General features: G+C 40.0%; 2 protein-coding genes across 4 annotated transcripts in view; one reads left to right on the top strand and one right to left on the bottom strand.

Moving 5' to 3' along the window:
* The window catches only part of adam22 (ADAM metallopeptidase domain 22), a 68,331-nt gene extending 65,204 nt beyond the window's left edge, over positions 1–3,127 (top strand). For both annotated transcript variants that reach the window (XM_027171277.2, XM_027171284.2), the window contains exon 31: positions 476–3,127. In XM_027171277.2, the coding sequence (XP_027027078.1) occupies positions 476–496 (21 nt within the window). In that variant the 3' untranslated portion in view covers positions 497–3,127. The remainder of the gene's footprint in view (positions 1–475) is intronic.
* Positions 3,128–4,248: 1,121 nt separating this feature from the next.
* Positions 4,249–23,346, bottom strand: washc5 (WASH complex subunit 5). Of its 2 annotated transcripts, none has more exons than XM_027176324.2 (29): positions 23,300–23,346; positions 22,292–22,491; positions 22,055–22,200; positions 21,395–21,479; positions 21,217–21,317; positions 20,838–21,030; positions 19,961–20,113; positions 18,831–18,944; positions 17,742–17,913; positions 17,241–17,368; positions 16,852–16,981; positions 16,012–16,124; positions 15,528–15,694; positions 15,051–15,126; positions 14,847–14,957; positions 14,375–14,515; positions 13,198–13,278; positions 13,010–13,111; positions 12,524–12,703; positions 11,560–11,684; positions 11,309–11,471; positions 10,646–10,748; positions 9,572–9,651; positions 9,150–9,253; positions 8,884–9,013; positions 6,931–7,027; positions 6,665–6,818; positions 5,090–5,177; positions 4,249–4,533 (listed from the first exon to the last, which is right to left on the bottom strand). In XM_027176324.2, exons 2-29 carry the CDS (start codon positions 22,472–22,474, stop codon positions 4,477–4,479), a joined length of 3,477 nt encoding a protein of 1,158 aa, XP_027032125.2. In that variant the 5' UTR covers positions 22,475–22,491; positions 23,300–23,346; the 3' UTR covers positions 4,249–4,476. The 2 variants fall into 2 exon arrangements, with proteins under 2 accessions (XP_027032125.2, XP_047664405.1); XM_047808449.1 differs by lacking the exon at positions 23,300–23,346 and adding an exon at positions 23,217–23,276.
* Positions 23,347–23,451: the final 105 nt, after the last annotated feature.

The following is a 23,451-nucleotide window of genomic DNA, read 5'->3' on the forward strand; positions in this document are numbered from 1 at the left end:
AACACTGCATAATGCTGTACTGTGAGCTGCTTAAACAATAAAAAACCCATTAGAAGAATCTGTGTATTTCTATTTCAGGAAAGTATTTGTATGTTGGAAAATCTCTCATTCCACCATCAAAACTCATTAACCAAGCACATTCACAGCTAAGTAGTGAAATAGCGCCCTCTGTCTGTGGTGACTAAATATTCCAATAATGTAGCTCATCCAATGCAGCACAGCAGCTACCACACACACACACGCGCGCACGCGCGCACGCGCACACACACACACACACACACACACACACACACACACACACACACACACACACACACACTTACTTGACTTCTGCTGTTCTAAATATGAATACAGCTTTTCTGATATTCAGCCTTATTAATATATGGATTTGTTTCTCGTGTGTATGCAGATAAATCCATCAGACTTACAAATCTAACGTTTCTAACGTTTCTCTGTTATCATTTTTGTCTTTCAGCTGTGGGAGACATCAATATAAAGAGGCTCCTTGGATCACTCTGCAAAATCTCCGTAAGGACTACACATTCCTCCGCTTTTATACAAATGAGAAAACTAACAAACAAAAAAAAAAATACAAAAACTAATGAATTCAAACTGAAGAATTGAAGTCCTCCAGGATTAGCGGGTCCAGAGCGGGGAGAGAGCGCTGCGACGAAGAGCACGGCCGTCATCCTCTCATCACTGCAGTTGTCCATAACGAAACAGAAGGACTGGCTCGGGTCTTAGGTCAAAGCCAGGCACTGCTGCAGTCTGGTGCTCATCCGCACGAGGCAGGGAATATCAGACTGCTAATCCCGCACCTTTGATCCTGCCCTGCCGTCTTTTTTTTTTTTTTGGGGGGGGGGGGGGGGTTACAGCCTGTCCCTAACTTCCTCCCTCTCTTCCTCCTCCCTCTCACCCTCTCATCCAGCACCAATAATGTCTTGTGATTGGTGTCCTTGTAGCCATGTTGAGAGAAGGTCATCCAAAACCTCCTGGATGTTAACGTTTTTTCGAAAGCACGTAAAAACTTTCCAATGTATGCATGAGAATACATGTTTATCAACTCCTTGTAGTGCTAAAGACGACCACGATGACAAAAAATAATATTTGAACAAGCAGGCTAGGGGACAGCATGTCTCAGAGGGCATTTCTGTAGGCTGGCAAGATTTCATTTTTTTTAAGGCTTTTCTCTACTCACACAGTGTATCAGCGCTAACGCTAGCGAACAATTCCAGCCTTGCCATACGCGCTCTCTTATTTTCTCACGTGTGTAAATATGTACAGATCTCCGACAGTGAAATGTCTGCTCGTTTTTTTTTAAATGCTTTTTCTTATTGCTTTATTTTATGGTCACTCAGTAGGTTTTAGAAGAAACATTCACCGCTTCTCGTTTGTATGTTTGTACGATCACTGTATAAGCCTTTCTTGTTCTTCATTGTTTTTGATTCTTCGATGTATTTCCCTGATCGTCGAACCAGCTTCTTTCTGCGTTTTGCTTTGTAACTTATCTGATGCCGTCAGTAAGGATAAGTTTGTAGTGCAGGAAAGGGCACAGTTGAGCTCTGAAGCTAAATTCTTTGCAGAAGGAAACAACTGTATATTTGTATGTTTTTTTTTCCTCCTACAATACAGAAAAATGTCTGAAGTACGATCACGTTGCTATTTTCAGTTGTTCGGTGTTGAGTGGAGTGTCACGGGATGTGACACTAAATGTCTAAATGTTTTTTTGTCCTTGATGAAAGATCTACTTTCCTCACGAAAGTAGATCTGGAACCATAAATCTGGCCTCAGCACATGGCGTACACGACATGGCGTAAATGAGGAACAAACCGACACCACGCAGTGGCTTCGTATGACATCTGCCAGGATTTGGCATCTTGGCACCTCTACAACCGAGTCATGCCTAAGCTGATACGTTTCAAAAATGACTGACTCAGAGAAGCGCCAACATTATGGAAATTGTCATCATCATTGACACAACAGCGCCACCTGCAGTACCGCAGCACTCGCATCCACCAACAAATAAGAAAACATGAAGCAAAGCATACGCAATGTTTGTAAATATGTTTGTTTTTTTGGGGTGTGCGCACAAAAACGCCTAACAGACTTCATTTCCACGTGAAGTATGCTGAAGCTTTCGTAAGGAAGAAGACTCTGTGAATGTTGCTCAGTATTGTACTTGTAGTATCTCATCTCATAAAACCCTTACACACCTCATCTGTACATAACCTTCATGTTCACTAAATCCTGCTGTCTGTATTCATTCAGTTTCTTTTCCCCGCCATCCTGAGCACGGATTCACACCACGTTCACTCGCAAACCACGTGTCAAAACTCATTTCTTTTCCACCCCCCGTACGTAACCCAGACAGCAATTAAGTGCATTGTGATTATTATGATTACATTAAGTACTTTGTGTATACAGATACGGATTAGCACAGACACGCGCGCACACTCGTTTTTCTCAGCCTTAATAAAAAAAACCCTGCATGGCTCAATGTGGTGTTGAAGAAGGCTGAATTCAAAGGCACCTGAAGAAAAGACAACAACAAAAAAACAAACAAACATCTCAAGCAATACTTTCAGCACTTCACTGTCCTCGTGCCCATCAGCGTCGCGACATCCACGTGCGAATAGAAACCGGATAACGAGCAAGTCCTGAAAGGATTCTTAGAGCAAAACACACTATTGAATGTAATTTATGATGGCGATTTACAACAAAACTGCCTTCGTTAAATAAATAAATAAAAAATACACGCCACGATCCAGCGAGCACGTAGATTCACGTTCTTACCTTCTATCCATCGCGACATCGGCCACGTTTCAAGGTTGTATTCTTTGTTGAACGAAAAACACACGAGTGGGAGGGGAGGTCTGCACCCGCTTCAGGAGACGTCATAAATGCCTTACGTTTGTCCGTTTCACGATCACGATCTCTCTCTCTTTCTCTCTCACTCTCTCACACACACACACACACACACACACACACACACACACACCCTCTGTTCTGTTTCACAGTATGCTGTTTGTAAACTTAATACAAAGTGATCGGCGCCCATATTTTTCCTTACAGTTATCATTCAGTATTGTAATATATTTAATACAAAATAAACCTTTCATTGACACGAGATCCGGTGTGCGAGCGATGTGTGAGTCTGACGGTCCAAGAAAACCCAAGCAGTATAACCATATTACATTAACCACATTGTACATTTCTACAAAATTAGGCATTTATTTCATTTTTAGTGTTGGCTTCGTTTTCATAGAGCTCAAAGCCCAGAGCTCAAAGCCTAGAGCTCATGTCAGCCTGGTAGAAATATGAGAAATATATCAAAGCTTGATGGGTCTAATAAATATCCATGATTTTATTTGTTTATTTTGTAGTTCGATTTTAAACCGGGGCGGCACGGTGGCTTAGTGGTTATCACTTTCGCCTCACACCTCTACCTTGCGTGTGTGGAGTTTGCATGTTCTCCCCGTGCCTCGGGGGTTTCCTCCGGGTACTCCGGTTTCCTCCCCCGGTCCAAAGACATGCATGATAGGTTGATTGACATCTCCGGAAAATAGTCCGTAGTGTGTGATTGTGTGAGTGAATGAGAGTGTGTGTGCCCTGCGATGGGTTGGCACTCCGTCCAGGGTGTATCCTGCCTCGATGCCCGATGACGCCTGAGATAGGCACAGGCTCCCCGTGACCCGAGTAGTTCGGATAAGTGGTAGAAAATGAGTGAGTGAATTTTACGCCATTTATCCAGAGCTACGTACAAAAGTGATTTGAGGTCTGGTTCAATAGGCCACAGACTAAAGGTACAAGAATCATAAACTCAGTTGAAAGGTAATATAGCATACGGATAATAAAGTTAATAAAATGTAATTAAAAAAGTGAAGGTTTAGTGAGAAAAAAGTGCTGAGGATTTTTAATTGTTTACCTGGAAAAAAAGCAGGTTGTTAGTTAGGACTTTAGATGTCATTAGAAGACACTCAGTGATTCAGATATTTGGACATCATGGGGAAGATGATTCCACCACCCAGGTGCCAGGACAGAGGAGTCTAGACGCGTATCTTCCTCGTACCCTGAGAGATGCTGGTTCCTTTGGAGCAGTGCTGGTAGATCTGAGCGTGATGACTGCTTTGAGCTACTGTAAGATGGTGCAAGTCCATTCGCTGGCATTGTGTTTTAAATCTAATTGTGCAGCTACCAGAAGCCAATGGATGGAGCACAGAGAAAAGAGTGAAGACACGTACAACAAAATGTCTTCAATGAAACTTTTATTTACATCTTATTACAACGATCGCTACATTCATTTCAGCTGCATTGGGACAACAAGAAGAAGAAAAGGATGAAACTCTACAGAGGAAAAAGTTACACAGTAGTTAAATTTGTAATAACTAACCAATTGTTTAGGAAAAAGGCAACAATGTTAACACAAACGGTTAATTGGCAAAATGTGTTAATGTGGACAACAAAAAAAAGAAATCATTACAAGACAGTTCTGAATTCATCAAAGATTAAACTTGGGATGTGAGCTTCCACCACCTGCGAAGAACAGAATGAATCTAGTAGGTGATTTTTATCATTCAATAGTTTATTATTTTAAATCATTTGTATAATCGATCAAACAGCAACACTTCTCTAACCTGCTGGCAATATCATGAAGGGTCCGTAAGAATTTTGAGCATAATGTTTATTACGGCTCGGATTTAAGTTTATATTCTGGACGCAACAGATCTACATCACTACTGGGTCTGTAGTGACAGGGAAGTTTTCTTTAAAGGAGGTTTGTATTTAACATTGATGGAAGGAGTCTCCAGGAATTAAAGTCTCGCAGATGGAAGACGTTGTGCTTTATATTACATCTCTGTAAAAGGCAGCGATTTTAATCGAGAACGCGAGAGAACTTGTACAGTATTTCGTAGAAGTTCATCATTGTTAAATGGAACTAAAGACGGATAAAAATCAGGACAAATCACTTTCACTCCTTAATTGAATTCAATCTTTATCGATACGTTATATTAAATCGGTTTCAGCGGCTTTTCATCACTGCATTTGAAAATTTCAATGGGTTTTGTTGGTTCGTTTTTAAATAACTTACCTTTCTGGAGAGCTTTGTGTAGCGTACGTAGTCCTCCAGGAACATCAGCGCTCCTACCACGTCGGCTGGCATCTCGGGGATCTTCTGACTGTGTTGTGAGAACAGGCACTGATGATTAGTTCATTTTTTAACCGAAATATATCTTAGTAATTCATATTTAACTTCTCTAGATAAAATCCGTCTTGAACTTTTTTTTAAAATAGTAAACCACCCTTAATGCAAACCGGCTAAATCCCAAACGACTTTCTATGAACTGTGTGTGCGCTTTCTATATTATATATATTTTTATATTATATATATATATACACATACAGTATATACAGTATATGGCTGACTACATAGAGCACTGCTATGGAGAAGACACTAAGAGGCTCAGAAATCCATTACCTGCATGGAAATGAACTTTTTTAATCTAATTTAATTCAAAATAAATAAATATAAATAAACAATAAAAATACATACATGCACTGTCCACTTTATTAGGAACACCTTTACACCTGCTTATTTAGTCAGTTATCCAATCAGCCAATCACGTGGCAGTAGCACATTGCATACAGTCATAAGGATACAGATCAAGAACAACAGTTAATGTTTACATAAAATATCAGAATGGGAAATAAAAACATCTGATCTCTGTGAGGGGGGGCACGGTGGCTTAGTGGTTAGCACGTTCGCCTCACACCTCCAGGGTCGGGTTCTCCCAGTGCCTCGGGGGTTTCCTCCGGGTACTCCGGTTTCCTCCTCGGGTCCAAAGACATGCATGGTAGGTTGATTGGCATCTCTGGAAAAATTGTCCGTTTTTCCGAGTGTGTGTGTGTGTGTGTGCCCTGCGATGGGTTGGCACTCCATCCAGGGTGTATCCTGCCTCGATGCCCGATGTCGCCTGAGATAGGCACAGGCTCCCCGTGACCCGAGGTAGTTCCGATAAGCGGTAGAAAATGAATGAATGAATGATCTCTGTGATCCTGGTTGCCAGATGTGCTGGTTTGAATATTTTAGAAACTGTTGATCTGACAGAGCAGTCGAGACAGAACATTATCTAGAATGTTGTGGAGGATAAATATATCCTTTGAGTGAAGGGTCTGTTCAGACAGACACACCTTGTTGATGCGAAAGATCAGAGGCGAATAAACAGACCGGTCCGAGCTGAACAGGAAGTCTATAGTAACTCGGATATGCTCGGGGATCAACAGTTTACAGTATGAATTACTCAAACCAGCAACCTGCTACGATTAAGATCAGGAGATCCACATTCTGATGATTGATATAAACATTATCCGAAGCTCTTGATCTGTATCCGCATGATTTTATGCACTGCTCTGCTGCCGCATGATTGAATGATTGGATATGTTCCTAATAAAATGGACAGTGAGTGTATATAAAAATAAACAATGTCCTGTATTTATTCATTTCAATTTACCCGTCCTGACCGAAGGCTAATTTGGCCAGAAAGATTACAAATATGTGTTTATGAAATTCTTAAGAAATTATAAACATTTACATAGTCGGAAGATTAGAATTCATTGGGAAATCTCTGATGTACATAATACGATGACGTATTTTCATATCAGATACCTGGTGCACTGCTCCATGATGGAGCGGATAAACTGGCCGATGAGAGCCAGGAACTGCTCGGTGTATCTGGAGTGAAACTGTTTAAGCAGCGTCAGCAAACCCAGGACGAGGGGAACCCAGTCCACCGGATCAGCCGCTCTCCGGCAGGTCATTCCTGTAAGGACATCACATCGCTGATCAGTCAGGCTTCCAGGATGAACGTTGACCTGTTTTACCTTATTATACGCATGTATTAAGAATCAGACGCTCTTTAATAAATGTGGAACCTTGTTTTTTAGTGTACTGGAGTTTGGGCAGCTGGGCGATGAGGAACAGGAAGTTGACAGTGGGGAAGTATGGCAGGCGCTTGGTAGTGATATAGATCTGTGTAAAAAAAAAAAAAAAAAAAAAGGTTTTGACAAATAAATGACCACAAAAAAAAAAGATGTGATAGAAAGAAGTTGCAAATCCAGAAGCCTTTATTTGTGATCATCATAAGAGTTTAATAAGAATAGTGAATGTGTGATAGATCCTTATACCCGCTGTCACTGCACATAGAGACTGGAGAGTGGATATTTCTTTCAATATCATTTTTATGAATCCTTTTATAGGCGATATATCATACAAAAAGCATTCATAAGTGTTTCTGTATTTATCACAGAAAGTAAATATCTGGTCAAGTTCGAGTTCAATTTATTTGTATCAATTCGTATTGTCAAAGCAGCTTTACGTAAGTATAGAATCAGAATATTCACTCACTCACTCATTTTCTACCGCTTATCCGAACTACCTCGGGTCATGGAGAGCCTGTGCCTATCTCAGGCGTCATCGGGCATCGAGGCAGGATACACCCTGGACGGAGTGCCAGCCCATCGCAGGGCACACACACACTCTCATTCACTCACACACTCACACACTATGGACAATTTTCCAGAGATGCCAATCAACTACCATGCATGTCTTTGGACCGGGGGAGGAAACCGGAGTACCCGGAGGAAACCCCCGAGGCACGGGGAGAACATGCAAACTCCACACACAAGGCGGAGGCGGGAATCGAACCCCCAACCCCTGGGGTGTGAGGCGAACATGCTAACCACTAAGCCACCGTGCCCCCAGAATCAGAATAAAACATTTTAAAGTTTAAAGTTTTAAATTAAGTTACCCTTTACCCCTAACAAGCTATAGCAATGATTACAAGGAAAAACTCCCTGAGATGATATGAGGAAGAAACCTTGAGAGTAACCAGGCTCAACAGGGAACCTCATCCTCATTTGGGTGACAAGTTCCACTTTTTTTTGCTCCATTGGTCGGGTATTATAGATGTTACCGATGTGACTGGGGTTGTGGAAGCTCAGTGGTTAGTAGGTTCAGAAGGTGGAAGGTGATCCTGGGGCTCTGTGTAACTGCTCAGAAGTCCCAGCATGGCCAAGCTGCCACTGTTAGTTCCCCTAAGCAAATCCTTTATCCCTCTCTGCTACGGCTAAGCGATACGACTGAAAACTGTATCACGATATCAGTGTTCCTTATCGGTCGATATACAAAATTATTGATATATTTTATGACCCATTTAAAATAAGGACCAGGAGAAAAATACCGTCCTCTGATCAGAATCCCCTAATTATAATGTAAACATAAGTCTAAAGTTACAATGAACACTTAACAATTATCTCTTAACATTTAAGTTGCAAAATGAAAAACTGCCATACTGGCGAGTTGACTTTTCCTTTTTTATTTACAATTTCCTCGCTCGCTGCGGCTCATTTTCTTATCAGTTGCCGGTTACTGAAGAGGAATCCAGCAGACGAGCACGAGACAACGATATGGCGCAACCAAACTTGACACAGTTATATGATTGGCTGTTAGCGTGCCAAGTAGTCCCTACGTTGCTAGGTTACCAGTGAGTGAGTGCCTTTGCTAGGATGCAACCAAACTTGTTTCGCAACCTCTGTTTTCTTCCGACGAAGAACAAAAAATATTGAACGTTTTATCCAACACATTTTTTATTGATATCGATCAGTTGTCTATCGCGATGCATATCGTTATCGTTTTATCGCCCAGCCCTACTCTCTGCTCTGGCTGACTCTGCGCTCTGACCCTGACCTTTCTAACAAGCTGGGATCCCAAAATCCCAGCACTACCCTAGTTGCCCTTAACCCTCAACTGCTCAGGTGTATAAATGAGATAAATAGAAGTCACTCCAGATAAGGGTTAAAATGTAATGGAAAAAAAAAAAGACTGACTTTGTTCAGTGGGTTGTGTATTCCAGCTGCTTCCAGATAAGCAGTGAACTCATAGAGCAGGGTGTTGTCCTCTTTCGGATACGGCAGGCTCGGGTCCTGGTAGTGAGCTTCGATATCAGCAAGCAGGGATCTGAGAAAAAAGAGAAAGAAAGAAGAGAAAAAAAAACAAGGCACTTCTTTTTGATGAATTAAAAAAAAACAAAAAAAAAAAACCAGCCTGTGGAAAATATCATGAAGAATGAGTGACATAAATGCAGCTAACTCACTGGTTGAGATTCACCAGAGCTGCTGCGAGATGTTTGGAGTCAAACTTGCAGGAGTAGTTCAACTCATTCGCTATCTGTAACCTGAGGATCTGCATCTGACCCACCTGTAACACAAACACGGCTCATCACACCATTCAGCCTCCAAGTGGAAGTCTTATGAGCTCTGCTAAGTGTCATGTGGCTACTGTATATAATTCTGTGATCATATTATTATTCTTTTACCCTCTGTTTTACATGTAACATTTCCAAAAAAATGACCTTGTACCAAATCAAAAAGGTACAAAAATAGTTGTCGCATAAAAATAATTTAAATTAAATATTACTTTTAATGAAAAAAATTTCCTTTCCTTCTTTTTTACCCTCTGTTGTTGTCTCTCTCCTACTTTAAAGGAGTCACTTTAATCGTCCGAAATATTGTTTACCTTCATGATGGACTCCAGATATGCTGGCCAGATCTTCTGTGTTTTGGCTACAGCATTCGTGTACACTTTACTTGCTGTGGCTGCATGAAAAGAAAACAAATAGATCGTTTTACTACGAGCTGCCACTTTGGTGTAAAATCTCTCCGATGTAACACGAGGCTCTAAACATCTGATTACAGAATCAAACCGATGAATTAAAAAAAAAAATAGCTTAATTATTGTAACTTATTACTCTTGAACACTTTAAAAAAAAAAATATATATATATATATAGCTATAATTTAAAAAAGTTCACTGTCTTATTCACACCAACACACACTTACACTTTTAAAATTGTAAAAACTTTTATTAATGAATTTGATAGTGTTGCTGCTGTAATTCTCATTCATTAGCTAATTGATCAAATGTTAATAACGGTCAAGTCAATCCACACTTCTAGATTTGTTTCCCAACAAGAACGAGCCCTGAGTCATGACATCTCCAAGCCTTACATTAAATCGTGGCTTAATGGTTAGAGAGTCTGACTCCTAAACCTAAGGTTGTGGGTTCGAGTCTCGGGCCGGCTACGACTGAGCTGCCCTTGAGCAAGGTGCCTAACACCCTCCAACTGCTCCCCGGGCGCCGCAGCATAAATGGCTGCCCACTGCTCCGGGTGTGTGTTCACGGTGTGTGTGTGTTCACTGCTGTGTGTGTGTTCACGGTGTGTGTGTGTTCACGGTGTGTGTGTGTTCACGGTGTGTGTGTTCACTGCTGTGTGTGTTCACTGCTGTGTGTGTGCACTTTGGATGGGTTAAATGCAGAGAACAAATTCTGAGTATGGGTCACGTCATATATCATGTCACGTCACGTCATTAAGTGTTTATTGCCTTTTTACTGCTCGCTGACCTGTGCCTGTTCACCTACCATGAGACAGTTATCCCCAGTGTTAATAAATCATGCTTACCAGACAAAACAAAGTATTAATTTGCGAGCTAATAAATTATACGAGCTAATTGTGAATGGACTTTGTAACTCTATAACATAGTATCACATTATAAATCTTACTGCTTATTTGAAAATGCAGAAATCCACCTACCCACAATGCCTTTCACCGGGTTCACGGCATTGAGCAGAGCTTTAAAAATGTCCACCACAGATTTGTCCTTGAGGACGATCTTCTGAAGTACAGTCAAGAAAGTCTGAAGGGGAAAAAAGCATGGCACAGCATGACTTCTATCCATCCATGCATTCTCTACACCGTTTATCCTACTGGGATGTGGGGAACCTGGCGACTATCCCAGGAGACTCTGGGCATAATATAGGGGACACCATGGACATGATGCCTGTCTATCGCAGGGCACAATTGCACATGTACACATTCACATACTGTACTTTGGTCAATTTCGAGATGTAAAATCGACTAAACAGCAGGTTGTTCAACTGGGGTGGAAACCAGAGAGCCTGAAGGAAACCCCTGAGGAACAGGGAGAACACACACAGGGCGGAGATGGAAATCTTACCCCCAACCTTGGAGGTGTGAGGAAAACCACCAAGCCTTTTATTTTTGTTAATTGTCATCAAATTTTTGGAAAGCAAGTTTTACTGAGAAGCAAGGATAATTATTAGTAATTACTCTAAACACTTACTGCTCATTTCAATTATGTGCAAAAAGAGTCTGAAACTGTAAATAATAATAATAATAATAATAATAATAATAATAATAATAATAATAATAATAATAATTTCAATCAGCACACACCTGTAGCTCCTTGACGATCATAAAGCACAGGAGCCGGTCGAGTCCGTTCAGGCCGAACGTGCCCAGAGTGTCCTGGATCTCTGAGAACAGCCTGTTATTGGTCACTTCCTGGTGCGTCTTCATGTCATACCAAGTGTTCATCTGATCTATATAACATGTTGCTCTAAAGAAAGAAGACAAATGATGAAAATTGCTCGAGAATGAATAGCCCTGTGATGCTAAACAGTACGAACTTATTCATTTGGACTCACTTCGGATCAGTGATCCTCAAGATCTCCCTGCACAGACGGCCGATGAAGGTGGCCGACTCGTCCACCGGAGGGTATTTAGGAATCGGGATGTGTGTGGATTGGTAGATGCTCTGCCAATCTTGTATCTGAAGAAGGAAATAAACCCAGTGATGTATAAGCACTGTTACAAATGCAAAACAATTCATTTAATACAGATGAAAAGACTAAACAAATAAAGAAGAGCTTTGGTGTGTCACATCCTTTTAATGTGAGTGTTTATTTACCAGGAAATGTTCTGACACTCGCAAATGCTCCATTAATAAATTTAAATTTTAGCCTTTGGTATTAAAATGCCGTGACAAATTTGGATCAAAATTTTAATTCCTAAGGTGACATCTAATATTAGCTCTTTTCTTAGGAAAAAAACGCAACATAACCAGCCCCAAATTTTCATAAACCCTAAAATGAGGTTAATGAAATGCAGATTGGAAAACAAACAAACAAAATTAAAAAAGAGCCCTGAGAGACAGGAAGGTACACAGCCGTTTATAAACAGCGTGAAAGCAGGGGGAAAAAGTGTTATGCTACTATGCAAAAACAAGTAATATGAAAGACAGACAGACAGACAGACAGACAGACAGACAGACATGACAGGCAGACAGACATGACAGACATGACAAACAGACAGACATGACAGGCAGACAGACATGACAGGCAGACAGACATGACAGGCAGACAGACATGACAAACAGACAGACATGACAGGCAGACAGACATGACATGACAGACATGACAGGCAGACAGACATGACATGACAGACATGACAGGCAGACAGACATGACAAACAGACATGACAGACATGACAGACAGACAGACATGACAGGCAGACAGACATGACAAACAGACATGACAGACAGACAGACATGACGGACAGACATGACATGACAGACATGCAAATGTAGCACCGGTAAAACAATGGAGAAACCTTGGTCCTGAGGAAGCTGTTGCACTCCTGCTCTACGTTGTAGTTGATTATGCGGGACACTTCCTCCTGCCAGATCTTCAGGCCATAGATGCTAACGTAGTCTTGAATATACTCGAAGGAGCGATAGAAGCCGTCCATGGTGGCGGCCATTTCCTTCAGCTTGGGCATCAGCTCGCTGGACTGGAAAAAAGAACCCATTTCTTATTTGATGCTGTAAAGGTTTATTGTTTATTCTTTGGTTTTGTAACAACTGAAAGTCAATGAGCCGAGCAGCCAACGATCCTCCTCAAGGACCAAGTAAGTTCACTCAATCTATATTCAAACTTATAGTCAAACACAAAGTAAGTAAGACAAACACAAAACTGTAACAAAAGATTCCACGTTTTCTTAAATATTTATATTCTGAATACAAATCATGCGTAGACCAGTGACTATTATAGAAAGACACCAAAAAAATAAAGACCAAACAAAAACTTGTGTTCTTACTTTAGCTCTAGGATTAAAGGTGAGGCCTTTGTGTAGAGATAAAGCAACACGCTTTACCAGCTCCTTCCTTATTCCGTCCTCTAGCAGCTGCTTGGGGTCCACCTAAAGCCATGCAGGCATATACTGTATCATTCTGTTTGTACAACATGGTGGTATATTGAAGTACAACTTCATCGAGTTTTAGAAACCTTAATGATTCCGACAAGCGTCGTTTTCATCATCAGAATTCCCTCAGTGAAGATCGAGATGGCATGGGTGAGTTTGGCAACCTGACAGAAAAAGGAGAAATAAGTGGTGAGGGTTAGGGGTTAAAGGTAAAAGGTAAAGGTAACTGTCGTAATTAGGGCATAAGGGTAAGAGGTGAGGGTCATGGTTAAGGTTTAGGGAATAAAGGTAAGGGGTACTGGTCAGCGATAAAGAATAATGGTATAAGTCGGTGTAAAGGGATCAGGGTCAGGGGTATGGTTCAGAGTTAAGGGATAAGGATAAGGGTCAGGGTTAAGGGTAAGGGTCAGGGTTAAGGGATAAGGATATGGATAAGGGTCAGGGTTAAGGGATAAGGATAAGGGTCAGGGTTAAGGGTAAGGGTCAGGGTTAAGGGATAAGGATAAGGGTCAGGGTTAAGGGATAAGGATAAGCGTCAGGGTTAAGGGATAAGGGTAAGGGTCAGGGTTAAGGGATAAGGATATGGATAAGGGTCAGGGTTAAGGGATAAGGATAAGGGTCAGGGTTAAGGGTAAGGGTCAGGGTTAAGGGATAAGGATAAGGGTCAGGGTTAAGGGATAAGGGTAAGGGTCAGGGTTAAGGGATAAGGATATGGATAAGGGTCAGGGTTAAGGGATAAGGATAAGGGTCAGGGTTAAGGGTAAGGGTCAGGGTTAAGGGATAAGGATAAGGGTCAGGGTTAAGGGATAAGGATAAGCGTCAGGGTTAAGGGATAAGGGTAAGGGTCTGGGTTAAGGGATAAGAGTAAGGAGTAAGTGTCTGCATTAGGGGATAGTGGTAAGGGTTGGGGTAGGAGATAGGGGTTGGGTATAAGAGAAAGAGGTATGGGTTAGGGGATAAAGAGTAGTGATCAGAGTTTGGAGATAAGGGTAGAGGTTAAGGAATAAGTGTTAGGGTATAAGGGTAAAGGGTATAGGTTAGGGGATAAGGGTACAGGTTGTGGTTGGGAGATAATTATACAGGTAAGGGTCAGGATGAGGGTATAAAGGTAAATGGTATGGTCATGGAAAGGGGATAGGGGTAAGAGTAAGGATTATGATTAGGGTATTATGATTAGGGTAGGGTAAGGGTAAGGGAGCACTCACTCATTTCAGTAAAATTAAAACAATATACGTATAGACACCACATTGCTTCATTCACCTCGTAGCGTGCATTGAGCTGAGCATAATCCTTCAGCTTGTCCTTGTCCAGCCTTGTAGGAACCTCCATGATGTCATGTATCTGCAGCTTGATGATTTTGGCTAGGGATGTGAACATGCTTTCAGGAATGATCTGCAAAACCTGAAGATATGAAACAAAATAGTTTGAGCTAACAAGTTAATATTGCTAGCAATAAATTTACATTTACAGCATTTAGCAGACGCCCTTATCCAGAGCGACTTACATTATCTCTTTTTTTGATACAACTGAGCAATTGAGGGTTAAGGGTCTTGCTCAGGAGCCCAACAGTGGCAGCTTGGTGGACCTGGGATCAAACTTACAACCTTCCGATTGGTAGCCCAACACCTTAACCACTAGGCTACCACATGCCCCAATGAAATAAATGAAAGCTGGCATTACCATTAACAGAGTAGAGGGCTAGAAATTGGAAATAACTAACAGCTGGAGGTACCTTTCTGACGTAGGCCACCAGCTCTCCGGAGTAGAACTGTGACACGCTGAGCAGATCAGAACTGTTGGCCTGATTGATGCGCATTAGGGGAAGATCCAGAGCTGAGGCCAGCTGTTTAAAGCAGATATTGTGAAGCTCAATTTAGACTTGTATTATTTATTATTATTAGTCAAGCATAACTTTCAACATTTTTGGAAGCCGTACCTTCAGAAATGTTGCTCGCAGCTTGGTGACCATGGACGGGCTGGCTCGAATACTCTCCTGCATGATGGAGGTGAAACTGAAACCATAAAAAATGTTTAGTGAAAATTTATTATGTCCTTATGTTACTGGAAAAGCCGGGAAATTATTGTTTTGACCTAAAATTGCTGACCTCACCTTTAACTCAGCTACACAAACACAACATCGATATCTGCTGTTCATCTCACTCTTCAATCCAAACTGTATACGTATATGTATATGACACTTAAAGGTGTTGTCCTTGCCAGCTCTTTTCAGTTCAGAGACGACAAGACAACTGTAGCGCAAAGCTTTTGTACACGTTGCTTTGTTTCCTTCCTTCTGTGTGTTTGCTGTCAATCTGAAAATTAACAGCGGCCCTAAAACTCCTGTGTAACTCCTGTGTAACTACGTAGATCTGTTTTCTATCTGTGTAGCTTTCACTGCGAGAACAGAAGTTACCTGTCTATAAGTTGCCAGGCATATGACAAATCCCCCACGATCTGCATGGTGATCAGTACTTCCTCTTTAATGTTGATTGTGCGAATCATTTGGTGCAGGAACTTACGTGTGTCAGCCAAGAACTGACACACCTGCAGGTTAGACTCAAGCTGGTGGAACTCTTGTACCTGAGCACAAGACAACAGAAGAAGAGCTTATAACAGAGCTTATTAGCATCATGTCACATGGTCTGTTTATTTCATAATGTAATGATAAGAAAGTGTAGAGTTTTGCCTTTGAGTTATTGTAATAATTGTAATTAATTGTGTTAATGATCAACAGTAGAGTAGAATATTAAAGTTTTTATGTAGTCTAGACGTTTCTGTACAAACAGATGAATAAGACAATGTGACTTAAATAAATAAATAAATGCAACTGTGTGTCCTATCAAGCTTTATTCCTTCAGTATCATGTAGAAATGAATGAAGAAGAAACCAGCACATACTTCAACCAGAGCCTGAATAAGCTGCACCGTCTTCCTCCCGGCCGCTGTGGAGTCTTCGTAGTTCAGGGACTCGATCTGTTTCGATATCTCTCTGAACCAGGCCTGCAGGTTTTCTGCGGAAGCAACAGCAGGACATAAAGAGGATTTAACTTAGAACATGTGGTATACAATTCTTTACCACTGCACTGTTGAATTCGTGATTCCGATCGGAAGTGTTAGATCATTTTCTATAACAGCAGCTCTGAAAGTAGTTCCGGCTGCATGACTAATCACAGGTTTAGATTAATACGCTAAAGGTTTCAAAAACGTGCCCGTTTCTATAGCGACAGCTCATTCACATGGAATTTGCTAGAGTAATACAACATTGAGTAATTGCAATATTAGTGTAATTGTTGATATGGTGAAAGTTTCTGTCAGGAAATTTTGGTGTTTATGGTGTCAGGGATACGGAAATGTTTTCCAGGAAAATCTTAAGCAACTTCTGAGTGACAGCAGTGGCGCCCCCAGCAGGAGGCCACAGCAAATCTTGGGGTGGCACCAAAAAACAAAACAAAAAAAAAAAAGTGTAGTGTGTGTTATACTGTGTGCTTCTATTTATCTATCTATCTATCTATTTATTTATTTATTTATGTCACGACTAAGTGCTAGTTAGATTCTACAGACGACACTGATGGTATTATTAATAAATGGAGAACAAAATATGAGTGGCTTTAAGCTCATTTCTTCTTAACAATTAAATCAACAATTTTTTTTTTCAATTTATGGAAAATGCTGCTGATGTATTTAAAAACTCCCAAAAAAATTATTGTGTGCTCTGGTTTAAAAAGCATCAAACCGAACCGTTTTTCTCCACCCTGGTGAGAGGCTTGACCCCTGAAAACACCTCGGCAAGTTCCATCATCCTCTCCGATCCCTCTTTCTTATAGCTCTCCCATTTCAGCTGTTTTTCTGCCAACATCTGCTTGAACATCTGGATAATACAAAAACAGCATGGCGAAACAGATGTTGCTGAATTAAGATAAGACAAGATAAGACAAGATGAGATCAGATAAGATATTCCTTTATTAAACATCGATAGACTTATTTCTGGTAAATCAGTGTATTATTTTGAAGCTTGATGAGCAAACGAGTGACCTTTTTTATGTCAGTTAAACAGTGAATAAATAGTGATGGGAAAGTGTGAGATAAAATTGCAAGATGGAAAAAAAAAAAAACCTCAAAAAACTCACTTCTTTGAGTATGAACTCAAACTGTGCCGTGTCCAGGAGCAGCTGAAATAAGATCTTGGATTTGTATTTGGAGTCACTGATCGCTTGGTCTTTGATCTGACGCAGTCTTTTGTTGTTCGGATCATAAACTGTGAGACATAAGACGAAGATTACGATCTATAAAAATGACCAATGACAAAGTGTGAATTAAAACTATGTTGTAAGGGGAAGCGAGGTGATATGGAGAAAGACGTAAAGGTAGATGGAATAAAATAAAAGAGAATAAGTGAAAAGAAAGAGAAAAAAAAATCCAAAAAGGAATCAAACATCAAATTCTTCATCAGTATTTTCCAGTGAATCAAATAATGCGATTTCTCAGATGTTCACTATTTGAATCACAAATATATATGCTGTATCAATCTGTGGTAATTAAACTCTTATAATAAAGTAAATATTTATTATTCATCCGAATCATTCCTTCATTCAAAAGCTTCATATGAAATAAAGAGTCGTGGCTCAAACCTGACTCTGCAGTGTGCAGCATCAGCCAGCGGATGGCGACGTTGCAGTCACGCAGACAGTTGAGCAGTTTGGGGATGTTGTCCAGGACGATCTCCTCTCTCAGGAAGCCTTCCTTCAGCAGCTGCTGCACCTGCGGCCGCAGATTGTCCACGCTGGTGGCGTAGCGAGAAGCCTGCAAATACGTCCTCACAGTTTGAGGTGACTTTCACCACTTCATTCATCCAGCAACATCTCCGTTTCTATTATACGAGAGCCTCATGCAAGCTTTATCAGACAGTGATGTGTATGCACGTGTGAAAACAACTAAAATTAGCCTCCTAAATTTAGCTCTCTTTAAAATAAATTCCAGTAAATTAACTTCCAGTTAATTTATTCAAGCTATTATTATTATTATTATTATTATTATTATTATTATTATCATATTATTAATAAAAATAGAGTTAATCTATTATTATAAATAATTAATATTAGTTACTACTATTTATTAGCACTATAAAATGACTATTTATTATTTAATTAATTATTTTTAGTAGTATCATTATTATTATTATTATTAATATATATTCAAATGAACCTCTCAGAGGAAAAGAAACATTTGATTCATAATCATTTAAATATAAAAAAAAGTCCTAATATTATATATATATATACTTTTTACAGATAAACAAAAGTTTGAATTCATATATGCATATAAATAGAACGAAATAAAAATATTCTGTAAATATAAAAAGAATATCTTTAGGAACATAAATCAAATTGAATTATTTTTGTGAATGAGTTTATTAGAGCACAACGTTTAGATAAGGAAAAATAAACTATACACCAGTCTGAGTAAAAACTAAAGAACATTAAGATATTTGCATTTATATTTTTGTTTACTTGCACAGGCATATTGTGTGAAATGTAATACTTAAAGAGTTAAAAAACCCAGCACAACTAAACACATACAGACTAGGATTTCTCTAATAACACATATATCCTGTATATTCTGTGCAGTTGTGTGTGTGTGTGTGTGTGTGAGTGTGTGTGTGTGTGTGTGTGTGTGTGTGTGGGACTAAAGCATCTAGCTGATGTTGTGTGTATACACACCTGTTCCCTGATGTTTGCTGCATCCAGGGTGTAGTTAAGTGCCGTCTTGGCCGCTTTATAAGGCTCCCACGCCTCCACCAGGTTCACTGTGATGCCCATGTATATACTGATCACCTGATCATTCGACATGAGAACACGCAAGCAAATCATTCACAGGTGATACAAATGTGTTGCAGGTGTCTGTAACGTCACATGTCGGCATGTCAACTGAAATGACATGAAATATTATAACAAGCGTGCAAGGATTCAATTAATGTTCTAAATGTCTGATTTACACTCAGGTGTCTCCATATTCATACTTTCCTTCTTCCCAACCTTCATTCATTCATCTTAGTCTTTCATCCTTTCTTCCTTTCCCCTTCCATGCTTCCTTATTTCCTTCCTTTCCCTTTTAATGCTTCCTTCCTTCCTTCCTTCCTTTCCCCTTCCTTCCTTCCTTCCTACCTACTAAAAAAACAAAACGGTTTCCTCATTTTTTCCTCATATTTGAAATAACAGCACATTTACATATATACACAAAATATTTCCATTCACCTATCCATTTTCTGTGCCTGAGTGCTGTGGAGGACGTACCGACATCATCACAATCACACAAACTCACAACCACACAAACACTACGGAAAATCAGCCAATGAAACACGGCTTTGGACTGGAGGAGGAAACTGGAGCACGCTGAGGAAACCCCAGAAACATGACGAGAACATGCAAACACAGAACGAAGACGGGAAATGAACTAAACGGGGCGAACTTTAAGCTCTGACCACTAATCCACCGCAACAATATCTTTACAATGCAACCGATACTACGGTTAATAGCGGTTGTCAGTTAGTCTATTTGTTGTCATGGCAACACGCAACACTCTATCCATCTGTGGCTCCTTTGGGAACTATTTTCGCTGTCAGTGAAAAAGCCGTTTACAAAAATATTTAACTGAATTTTGTTTGACGTGTCAGTTGCACGATATTATTTTATTGTTTATAGAAAAACAATATATATTAGCAATTGTGCTGTTGTACTGAATGCTCTTGTTTGTCTGCTCATTTTTAACGCTCGCACTCTTACGATAGAAACACATTAAAATTAGAAGTCCGCTCTGTGTCAATAGGTTGTCCTGCTGTATCACTGCTCACCCAGTTATCAGGGAAGTATTTGTCCACGATCTCTCTCATCTTGGCCTGCTGTGTGTGTAAGATGGAGGGACAGAAGTACAGACAGACGTACAGCATGGCTGCTTGCGTGGCCAGCGCAGTGCTGCGGTGCTCCGGCAGTGGATAAGCAGAAACCTGAAAAGCATCAGCAAAGGAATCATGTAGAAATGTAGAAAACACATGGATAATACACAAGTGTTATAGAGAGAGCTCTTCAACTGCTACAAACAAACAAACAAATAAACAAACAAACAAATAAATACATTTTAAAAAAGCCCATTCCCTCTCTAAATAAGAAAAAACAGAGATAAAATCCCTAAAATTCCTCTGATTTAACTTATTTAACCATAATTATTATAAAGAATTAATTTGTTTCTTCAGCTTCTTCTTCTTATTACTATTATTATTAATACATAATAATATATGTATAATATAATCATATTAATATAATAATATAAATATAATTGTAATAAATTAATGATAAAAAAGCAAAAAAAAAACCTATAAAGATTAAAAAAGCAAAGAAAAAGAGCTAAAAAATATTTTAAACAAAACCCACTTTTAAAAAAAAAAATCGCACAAAACATACAAACCCTCACAAAGAAACAAACAATCTTCTTTTAAAATACAAAACCACAAAAAATATGTTTATTAAGGGGGGGGCAGAGAAACGCAGAGAGAGAGAGAGAGAGAGAGAGAGAGAGAGAGAGAGAGAGAGAGAGAGAGAGAGACAGAGAGAGACAGAAAAAGAGACAGAGACAGAGAGAGAAACCCCCAACTCCACACACACACACACACACACACAGAGGACTAAGATGGTGTGAGTTTAAATGATATGCAAGGTGAAAGTGTGTCGTGCCTGGTTGTAGATGTCGTCGGAGCGCAAGCGACCTATGATCATGCTGATGAAGGAAGAGCTGATGGGGACTCTCTGGAAGTAGCTCTCGGGGTAGTTAATGGGCCGTTTAGCCCCGGGGTTACTGGAGTAGCCGGTGCTTCTTAAAAGTTTACAGATATCATCCATATTTGAGTCTGCTGATGATCGAGCAGCACTGTGTGGGAAAAAAACAACAACAGACACGACGAGTTTTATAGATTTCATGCCAACAAAGCCTAGAAATAAAGTTTCAGGTCAGACCTAATGTCACTAATGTAACATGGAGAGATGAGCGAACATCCAATTATTTACTATCTAATCGTGAGAAACGAGTCAGCTGACAGGTCTTTTCCATCCTTACCTGTATCTATAATAGGACACCAGCATCCTCTCTCGCACCTCTCCTTCTATTTTCTGATCGATAACTAACAGCATGACGCCGTACAGATACAGAGCTTCACACTGAACAGGAGGAAACGACAGTAAGACGCCTTTTTAATACATACACCTCATTTTAATAAGACTTTCATTTTAAATACCAAAAGTTGCTTTCCATCTTCATTGAGCAGGACTGTTTCCAGGGTCTGCTGAATGTAGACGCCTTCATTGAGGTCATCCAGGTATCTATGTAAAATGCAACATAAAATGATTATTAATCTTATTCAGAAAGCTTTTTGGTTCCTGAGCCCACTGTAGATTCCTCATGTTCCTGTTCATGGAGGATATGAGTAGGACCTGACATGGTCTTCTGTACTTGTAGTCTTGTTGTGATTTCTGAGATGCTTTTCTGCTCACCGTGGTTTGTACAGAGTGATGATTTGAGTTACAGTGACGTTCCTAACATCTTGTTCCTTCTCCTCTGATCTTTCTCATCAGTGAGGTGTTTCTACCCACAGAACTGCTGCTGCTCACTGAACGTTTTGGTGCACCGTTCTGTGTAAACTCTTGAGACTGCTTTGCATAAAATTCAGCAATTTCTGAAATACTCAAACCAGCCTGTCCTTCACCAATAACCATGTCACAGTTAAAGTCAGAGAGATCACACTTTTTACCCGTTCTGGTGTTTGACGTAAACATTAGATGAAGCTAGTGACATGTATCTACGTGATTATTGGCTGATCCTTGGCATGAATGTGCAGGTTTACAGGTGTTCCTAATAAATTGACAGATAAGCACTTCTCATAATTCGGTTTTCTCACCTTATTAAGTCCACAACGTATTTATGGACACTTTCGAAAGCCAGATAAAAGCGAGTTAATATTTCAATGTTGTTTTCCCGGAACTCCTCGTCCAGGTCCTGAAGTTCTGGCTTGGCCTCAAGCTTGCTCTCATAGTACTCTGGACCCTGACGTTTCACACACGAGCATTAAAACACGTCAAAACAGCTTTGCATTTCTTTCTGCAGTATTTTTAGTGATTAACTAAAAAGAGGCAACCTTGAAGTAGCTGAAGTCGCAGATGATGTCTCCATATTTCTGCTGGTCACTTTTGTCTCTGAGTTTGAAGACAATGGGGATGAAGTCGGAGAGGCGCAGCAGCTCAGCGATGATGGCGTTTCCCCGGGACACGATCCTGAGGATGGCCTGGCCGCACAGGTTATTCTCGGCAAGGAAGTCCATCGTGGCGGCAACAGACCCTAGGAAAACATGCAACAGGCTCGACTTAGATTAAACTAGCTACCTTTGTTTTCATAAATTTTACTACTACTACTACTACTAAGAAAAATAAGAAGAAGAAGAAAAAGAAAAGGAGGAGAATGTGAGGAATAGAAGAAAATTGTGAGATGATGATGATGATGATTGCGGTGGTGGCGGCGATGAGAAAGAACCCGTAGAAACAAGTGTTAAAATAGAAGAAGAAGAAGAAGAAGAAGAAGAAGAAGAAGAAGAAGAGAATGTGAGGAATAGAAGAACTTTGTAAGATGATGATGATGATGATGATGATTGTGGTGGCCTTGAGAAAGAACCTGTAGAAAGAAGTGTTAAACTAGAAGAAGAAGAAGAAGAAGAAGAAGAAGAAGTGTTCGAATAAGTGTTAAAATAGAAGAAGAAGAAGAAGAAGAAGAAGAAGAAGAAGAAGAAGAAGAAGAAGAATGTGAGGAATAGAAGAACATTGTGAGATGATGACGATGATGATGGTAGCCTTGAGAAAGAACCTGTAGAAAGAAGTGTTAAAATAGAAGATAATGAAGAAGAACATTTATACAATCAGTTTAACCTTTTATTATTATTATTATTATTAGTGTTAATAACACTGTGTCTGTCACTAAACCCGGACTAAACACCAGTTTACTAAAACTAACCCCACTTGATTCTGATTCACAGGCAATCAGCAAAACCCGACAGTATATAACAGACTAACTGTAGTGATATCTGTGGTGTTTAATCCGAGGTTTGTATTAAAATGTTTAAATGGATCAGCAGCTTTGCAGCTCCACAACTCACCCTGTGTTCCTCTTCCCACTGACTGTCATGTGATAACACTTCCGTCACTGAAAAAAGGAAAAAAAAAAAAAAACACTCACCAAAATAAAAGTCTTCAAGATTTTTTATTTATGCCTTGATTTTGGCCTTGTGAGACAAGACATTGTGTACAA

Source organism: Tachysurus fulvidraco, chromosome 25 (genome assembly GCF_022655615.1).
Source record: "Tachysurus fulvidraco isolate hzauxx_2018 chromosome 25, HZAU_PFXX_2.0, whole genome shotgun sequence".
NCBI lineage: Eukaryota > Metazoa > Chordata > Actinopteri > Siluriformes > Bagridae > Tachysurus > Tachysurus fulvidraco.